Source organism: Sciurus carolinensis, chromosome 11 (assembly GCF_902686445.1).
Source record: "Sciurus carolinensis chromosome 11, mSciCar1.2, whole genome shotgun sequence".
Lineage (NCBI taxonomy): Eukaryota > Metazoa > Chordata > Mammalia > Rodentia > Sciuridae > Sciurus > Sciurus carolinensis.
Genome location: NC_062223.1, coordinates 133,818,048 through 133,826,679, shown reverse-complemented (window position 1 = coordinate 133,826,679; position 8,632 = coordinate 133,818,048). Strand labels below are relative to the sequence as shown.

At 40.2% G+C, this 8,632-nt stretch overlaps 1 protein-coding gene across 13 annotated transcripts in view; it reads right to left on the bottom strand.

The window, feature by feature from the left end:
* Nucleotides 1-961: 961 nt before the first annotated feature.
* The window catches only part of LOC124960464 (beta-galactosidase-1-like protein 2), a 63,010-nt gene continuing 55,339 nt past the window's right edge, over nt 962-8,632 (bottom strand). For 11 of the 13 annotated variants that reach the window (XM_047519237.1, XM_047519238.1, XM_047519236.1 and 8 more), the window contains 7 exons: nt 4,960-5,028; nt 4,374-4,461; nt 3,548-3,635; nt 3,118-3,229; nt 2,397-2,513; nt 2,220-2,283; nt 962-1,354 (listed from right to left, as the gene is read on the bottom strand). In XM_047519237.1, the coding sequence (XP_047375193.1) occupies nt 1,347-1,354; nt 2,220-2,283; nt 2,397-2,513; nt 3,118-3,229; nt 3,548-3,635; nt 4,374-4,461; nt 4,960-5,028 (546 nt within the window). In that variant the 3' untranslated portion in view covers nt 962-1,346. The remainder of the gene's footprint in view (nt 1,355-2,219; nt 2,284-2,396; nt 2,514-3,117; nt 3,230-3,547; nt 3,636-4,373; nt 4,462-4,959; nt 5,029-8,632) is intronic. The other 2 variants (XR_007104082.1, XR_007104083.1) reach the window with 2 other exon arrangements.

Genomic DNA, 8,632 nt, shown 5'->3' with positions numbered 1-8,632 from the left:
CCCGTGGTTCTATTTTAGACTGAGTCTCTCAATGCCTCCCTTTCTTGAATCCTGGGTTCTGGAGCAACTGGAGATGCAGTCACCCTCTAGTCCGCCATCTTGGATCGCCAGAAATCCATGTTTTAACAAGCCCTTTAGGTGACTGTGATGCACAGTAAGGTAAGAGGTTATGATATGGGGAACACCTGATACTTTGGGGCTCTGAGTAAAGGTGGGGAGGAGAAGAAAGAAATAGAGGGAATTGAGATTTGTGCTATTTTCTTCTCAGTGGGCTTCAGATGAGAGAAGAGAGTCAGTGTGGGGGCATGAAGGAAACACCTACGCAGGTAGCTCCTTACTTTCTTGTTTACATAGGCGCTGCTGGCCCCTAACATTTAAAGATGCAAGATGAAAGAAGTATATGCAAGATCTCGAGTCTCTGGGCTGACTAGGGTCTAGTGGTCTCTGTGCAACTGGCCTGACTCTAGTCTTAACTTGAGGTCAAGGAACCTCTGAGATCGGGCTGAGATTCTGTCTTGGCTTGGTAGTCCCCTCTGCAGCCCTCAATACAATGTCAGCTCACCACTAGCTAGCTCCCCAGACAGCCTGTCAGCTACCCCAAGGCCTGCTTCCACCACGCTGGAATTTGTAATGGCTTGAAAAAACAAAACATTTAGGTCTCCCCTCTACCTGTGCTAGGCCACTAAGCCAATTCACTGCAGGAGCTCAGACAGTTCTCTCTACCCTTTGCTATGACTGAGAAGGGCTGGGACCATCCATAGGAGAACAAGGAGTAAGACCAGGGAATCAAAAAGGACTTTGAATCAGGTACCAAAGTGGTAAGGAGAGGTTGACAGTCTCCAAGAATCAGTTTTCACATAAGCACAGAAAACTAATGGTATAGAAAAATCAATAAAAGGAAAACAGTGGGTTTAAAACACTTAAAAACACAAAGCATATATGAATTACATGTCATTTCCTGCATTCATCTGTATATTTTATTTGACTTCTTGGAAAGATCACTTCTGCTTTCAATTCACATTTATGAGATCAAGTATTCTGAGTATGTTCTCATTTTTTTCAACATTTTATTTGATGGTCACACAGCTTTTATGGTGGCAGCATGACAAATGGTGTGTACTGGGTAAGCTTATTTTATAGTGAACATGAGAAACAGGTGAGATAACTTAAGCCAGAAGAGTGGTGTGCTGGCAGATCAGGAAGTGGATGGTGGTCTCCAGGCAGAGTTGGAGCTGAATGGAGAAACCAGGATGGTTGTGGTGACCAAAGTGCCAGGATTGATGGGTTACTCACAGTACCACAGATAACATGACAGCTCAGTACATTTCCTACACACCACTGATGACTCAATATCCTGGAAAAGAAAATCTGATTGGTCTATTGTATGTAACATGTGATCAGTGGGGAAGAAGCACAGTTTGATTATTAGGTCCACAAAGACTCTACTGAAGGGAGAGTGAATGGTTTGCCAAAAGTATATCAGGGGCTGAGAATATAGCTCAAGGGTAGACTCATTGCCTAGCATGCACAAGACTCTGGGTTCCATGTCCAGCACTGCAAAGAAAAAAAAAAATACAGAAGGATACTGGGATCTAACTACCAACAAAAGGTACTAGGTAGCCTGGGAACCAAGAGATTAGGCATTCTCTAGACAGAGGCACAGAAAATCTGCAAAAGTTGGACTTTGTATAACTAGTCCATACATTCCTGGGCTTATGGCAACCTGGCATAGGGTACCAGAAAAAGTGTCTCAGAATTATGTCATATGGAAACCTGAGAGAGAGCCCTAGGAAGCACAATATATTTTAGAAGAGATAAATACAGGATGTTTGAATTGGATCACAATAAGAAAAGACCTTGAATATACAGTGGGAATGTTGGGAAAGGAGGCTGAGAGAGTTGGGGTATGGCTGTCAGAGAAGGGGTTTAATTAGTTCATCTTAAAACAGGAGGGGATGACAGGTATGAGAGAAAATCTTATCTACTGTATAAAGGCAGAGGCAGGCTTCAGGACCCTGGGAGATAATGCACATCCTGCCTTTTGAAAAATCTCTATCACATCTAGAAAGATCCAAAAAGATTGTTTCAGGTACTGCACATGACCCTTCAGAATGCCATACCAAGGGACTGGGGATGTAGTTCAGTGGGAGAGTGCTTTCCTGGCATGCACAAGGCCCTGGGTTTAATCCTGAACACCATAAATATAAAGAGATTGATACCTAAAATAGGGTTCATTTTGAACTGAACGTCTGTGCCACTTTCCAATTCTTCAAACAAGATAATCTGTGGAAAAAAAGAATAGGGGCAGTCATGAAATTCAAGCTTGCTTCTCGGAAGCAAGGCAGAAGAACCCAAGGGAAGTAGCCTGGCGGAGTTGGGGCACCATGCAGATTCACCTCATTTGTTCCAGGATGGAGCCAGGGTCCTGGAAGGTAGAGAGTTCCCTGGGGTCCTATACTCCAGTAGCGTCCTAGGTTTTGTCCATTGATAAATACTACTCCTTTCTTCCATCCCTAAAAAGCATTGGAATGGAGGATTTGGGGTCTGAGTTGTAGATGTAAAGATAAGGGATGAGGACACACACACACACATACCCCTCATAACCACTGACACACCAAATCACAGTATAGATGTATCCAGACAGGGTGAATTATCAACTAAGTGGCAGGTAAACCCAGTATCTGGGTGATACTGCCTCTAACTGGAAATTAACTCAGTATCCAAGCCTCGGGGAAGGCATTGATTTCTAATTCATCTCCCTGTGTCTTCCCCAAGACAGGAGAGAGAATTTCCACTTATCATCAGGTACTCATTAAAATATGCCAGGCTCAAAACATAACTAGAGTTGCAGAATTTCAGGTGTGGCAGCCAATATGTGCTGGCAAGTCACCTACAACATACTATTAATGTCTCTATCATATTTGTTTACCTTCCACCCACTGCCCTACCTAATCCTGGGGAAGGGACAATCTCCCAGAAGGTTGTGTAATAGCTGAGGTCTTTGGAAGCTTAGATTCCCTTACACAGGACAGGGACCATATACTAAAAGAGCTTTATTAAAAGGTTCTTAGGGTGTGAAGTTGGATGTCACATGGGCAAGGGATAAACTGCACTAACCTCCAGTTGTATGAAGGTGTCTTTGGGATTATCAGCGATTTTCAGGTAACCAAGGAAGAAGGCAGGGCCCTTAACTTTCTCTGTGATTGGCTTCCAGATGTTTGGGAGTTTCCTAAGATGGAGTCAAGTAGGATTGTCATATCTTTCTTCTAACATGTTTCTGTGAACCCCTAAGGTCAGTCTCTTCCCCGAAATCTGGTGTCCCCCACTGTGGCACTGGCTATGCCTTCAGCATATATAATGCAGTAAGTCATGAGACCAGCTGCCTCCACACAGCTATGAAACATGGGATTATTACCTTAAACATTCTGGTCTCTGACTTTTCTATCTGAAAACTGAGAGGTGCATCTAGAGAAACTCTCAGGCTTCTTCCATATCTACATGCTCTCTATCTTTATCAATCATCTGGAATCAATGGTCAGGCACTTACTTTGTCATGAATATACTTTTCATCTCCAGGCTATATATTGTAAATTTTCTTAGTGGAGAATTGTTCAGATAAATATCCCCAGTTAAACCTATAGGACATGGAAGGAAGGGGGCATGAAGGAAGCTGGAAGGGTGCAGAGATATGCATGGACTATAACCAGGGATCTCCTGAAAATGAATGTTTTCCAAGCCTCATCATAAGGTTTCTGCCAACTCCTATACATAATTTTTCTTCCCTCCCACCTCTCTTCCCTTGCAGTACTAGGGATTGAACCTAGGACCTCATGAATGCTAGGCAAGCACTCTGTCCATGAACTACATCTCTAATTCAAATCCTACGTACATTTTTCCTTCTAAGTGTACACCTCCTAGATGGTGCCTGCATCTTTCACGTTAATTGCACAGAGGTCACAGGTCTGACTGGCATAGGACTTCAGACTAGTTTGAACATTCATGTATGTCAAAACACTAAGGGTAGAAGGAAGGTGTGTGAATCTGCCTGGGAGTTTCGGGGTCAGGGGAAGGACACACAGGCCTGGGCTCCTAGGAAGGATGAGGCAAAGTTCTGAAAGAGGACTCCTGGTCAGGGAGACCTCTATAGCTTTCTCCTATGAGCTACTTTTGAAACTTTCCCAAAGAGAAAAATGCCCAGTGCTGGTTATGCCCGGAAATTAGAGAACACAAAGGCATCATCACAGTTTCTACACATAGGTGTCTCAAAGCCAAAGACCGTGCTCTTTTCCAACCATATGCCCTCTCCATCTGCTCTCAGGCTGAGGTAAGAAATCTGGTGCTGCAAGGTCTCAGCACCTGCATCTGGAGCCCACCTTTTCTCTCCTGGTTCATGTTCTTCCCAGAGGCAAGTCGGCCTTGATTCTCTACCAGGATCCTTAGAATGTGGTATTCCTTGTGGTCCTGTGCAAGACAGACCCACCAGAGTAAATACTATGCAGGTGCTCTTCTGTAGACCTCTGGGGCTCCCCGAAGCTGAGATGAGAACAAGATCAGGGTGACTGACAGCCAGCAGAACCCTGTGGACTACCAGCTCTAAGCCAGGCAAATCCTTTGGTTCCTGCCTTTCCTTTCCATCCTCCAACTCTCTGGGGCCAGGTCTTTTAGAGAGGAAAGAGGAACCCAAATACTTCATCTAAGATGCTATTGAACCAGTAACCAACCTGTTTTTTGAGCAGCAAAAATTTAAAATAAAAAAGGTTTGCTCTCTCAAGTCATGTATATCTGTACCTTAGAGATGTACACAACCTTCCCTTGTCCCTCTTGGACATATATGAAAGGATCAACTTAAAAGGCAGTAGAGGAGAAAATGTACTATTAAAGGGCAAGGCCACACTTATAGTTGGGTACATGGCCTAACAGATGCTAGAACTATTTGTCCATCAGCATTTGGTTATATACGTGTTTCTGAAGAATCAGCTGATCTTGGGAATGATCCAGGATTCCCATGTGCTTGTCATCTAAAAACACCTGCCAAAGAAGAAGAAAGTACTATAAGGTCCTCATAAGGAAAAAAGGGAAAACAGACCTGAAAAGGCAAACATTAGAAATAATGAACTCTTTGTCTCCCAGAATTCTATAAGTTGACCACAAGTTCACAAAAGCAGATTATAGGTAAAGTAGAACAGTGTTGAGATGCATGATATGAGGTCTGTAGAAGAGTATCCTGCTATGGGATCTGGGCCCTAGCTCCATTATAAGGTGAATAGGGGGGAGAAATTAAAAAGACCGGAAGAAGACTAGAGGGAAAGGTAAGGTAGATGAAAAATCAGTATTGTGAGGGAAATGATGACAAAGGGAAGGTAAGAGAATTGGAGGGATAGCAACTGTTCTGTCAGCGTGCTTTTTCCCATGGGTTCAACTCTGTAATAGACCCAAGTGTAGCCAGGTGTCCCAGATTCTTATCTAGAAATTCTAATCTGCTGCCATACTCTACCTGGTTTTAGGGATGATCTGAAGGTAAATCCATTTCTTTTTTATTACCGACCATATTGCTCAGACTTAGATTAATAAGCCACTCAGAAGAATCCACTCTAGCCATATAAGACCAGATAAGGACAAATAATTTGTTTCTTAGCTTATTTAAACTAAATCACAAATTTTCAAGTGAAATTTGACTAGGAAGCTATAATAATAAAAATTCATAAGTATTAAAAACAAAAATATTAATACTAAACAGAATGCATAATTCATATTTTAATCTCAGTAGAGTTTAATTATAAGGTTTACATATTCCTATGGCCATTTATTGAACAACTACTGTTGAACTAAATATTTTCCTAGGGAGGAGTTCATCTGGGTTAAAATAAAGTTGGCCACTGAGGAACTCAGATGGGGAACTACACAAAGAAATGATCAGAACACACTACAATGGCAACCGTGGAGCCACTGAAGTAGTGGACAGCAACTATGGACCTGATGAGAAAGGAATGACAGATCCTAAACAACAGCAGAACTCAAGCTACTTCACAGGCATGGCGATAACTGGTTAGTGGAACTAATGGATGATTGTAAGAAGAGAAGTAGCTATGATGAGACTTTTACCTAGGAGAGAAAACACTGATAGCACTATGAGGGAGGTATTCAGCAAGGAAGAGAGGACAGAGGATGAGGGTGAGCAGTCTGAAATAGTAAGACACATTTTGCCATTTTAACAATAGTAGTAGTAGTAGTAGATGTGAAACATAAGGACAAGTTTAATGCAACAACAGCCTGCATATTAAAAGAACAACTGAATAATACTGCACCACACAGGGGCCAGTGAAAATAAGTAATGAAGAAAAACAGTAAGGAGAACATGTGAACAGTATTTGTAGGTTGAGAGGATGTGAGTCTATAAACCAATATGAGTCTTAGGAAGATAGTGAGTTTGGTTTTGGACATGATGAATTTGAAAAGCTTATGGAACATACACTGTGAGGATAAATGTCCAGGAAAGAGTAAGAAATATGGTCTGCAGCTAAGAACAGGAAGGGGAAGGCTGAAGTCACAAAAATAGAAGTACAGGTTGAGTATCCCTGGTCCGAAATGTTGAGGGCCTGAAGTGCTTCAGATTTTGGATTTTTTTGCTGGTAATATTTGCATAGACTGTGGGGTTAATCCAAAAATCCAAAATCTGAAACTTTTTGAGTATCAGGTTGGTACTCAAAAAGCTTTGAATTTCTGAGTACTTCAGAGTTTGGATTTTCTAAACTTGACCTATACTTGAAGGCTGGGAAGAAGATGATATGGAAAGTATGAGAGCAAGAAAATTTCACAATGCTTAGAGAAAACAGCTCTTAACTTAAAGCCAGGTGATGAAGACTTCAACTGCAATTCTGCAGTTATGTTGACCTTGGGTTAATATCCTCCTATCAGACAAAGTGGACTTCAAGCCAAATTTCATCAGAAACGACATAGAGAGGCATTTCATACTGCTTAAGGAAATTAAACATCAAAAAGACATAACAATCATAAATATTTATGCCCCAAACAATGGACCATTAATGTACATCCAACAAACCCTTCTCAATTTCAAGAATCAAATCGACCACAACACAATAATACTGGATGACTTTGACACACCTCTTTCACTACTGAATAGATCTTCCAAACACTAAACAAAGAAACTATAGAACTAAATAATACAATCAATAATTCAGATTTAAAAGACATATGTAGAATATTTCATCCATCAATGAGTGAATACACTTTTTTCTCAGTAGCACATGGATCCCTCTCTAAAACAGACCATATCTTATGCCATAAAGCAACTCTTAGAAAATATAAAAAATAGAGATGTTAACCCAAGGTCAACATAATTTTAAATGGAGAAAACTTGAAAACATTCCTTCTAAAATCTGGAAAAAGACAAGGATGCCCTCTTTCACCTCTTTTATTCAACACTGTCCTTGAAACTCTAGCCAGAGCAATTAGACAAAAGAAATAAATTAAAGGTATACAAATAGGTAAAGAACTCAAACTATCAAATTTGCTGATGACATGATTCTGTATTTAGAAGATCCAAAAAATTCTACCAAAAAACTTCTAGAACTAATAAGAGAATTAAACAAAGGAGCAGGATATAAAATCACTACCCATAAATCAAATACATTCTTACACATCAGTAATGAATCCACTGAAAGAGAAATTAGGAAAACTACCCCATTCACAAATTGGATAGGCAGGATTAATATTGTCAAAATGGCCATACTACCAAAACTGCTATTATAGATTTAATGAAATTCCTATTAAAACCCCAATGACATTCTTCATAGAACTAGAAAAAGCAATCATGAAATTCATTTTGGAAAAATAAGATTCCCAGAATAGCCAAAGCAATCCTTAGCAAGAAGACTGAAACAGAGGTATCAAAATACCAGATCTTAAACTGTTCTACAGAACCATAGTAACAAAAATGGCATGATATTGGCACCAAAATAGACATGTAGACCAATGGTACAGAATAGAAGACACAGAGACAAACCCACATAAATATAGTTATCTCATACTAGACAAAGGTGCCAAAAATATACATTGAAGAAAAGATAGCCTCTCCAACAAATGGTACTAGGAAAACTGGAAATTCATATGTAGCAAAATAAAATTAAACCTCTATCTCTCACCCTGCACAAAATACAACTAAAAATGGATGAAAGACTTAAGTACTAGAACAGAGACCATGTTCCTAATAGAAGAAAAAGGAGGCACAAGCCTCCACCCTGTTGACTTAGGAACTGACTTCCTTAACAAGACTCCTAAAGCACAAGAAGTAAAATTGAGAATCAATGAATGGGATGGAATCAAACTAAAAAGCTTCTTCACAGCAAAGGAAATAATATGAAGAGAGAGACTACAGAATGGGGAAAAAAATCTTTACCATACACACCTCAGAGCATTAATCTCCAGGATATATAAAGACCTCAAAAAAAACTTAACACCAAAAAAATTAAATAACCCAACAAATAAATGGAAAAAGGAACTGAACAGACGCTTCACAAAAGAAGAAATACAACTGATCAACAAATATATGAAAAAATGTTCAACATCTCTAGCAATTAGAGAAATGCAAATCAAAACTACACCAAGATTCCAT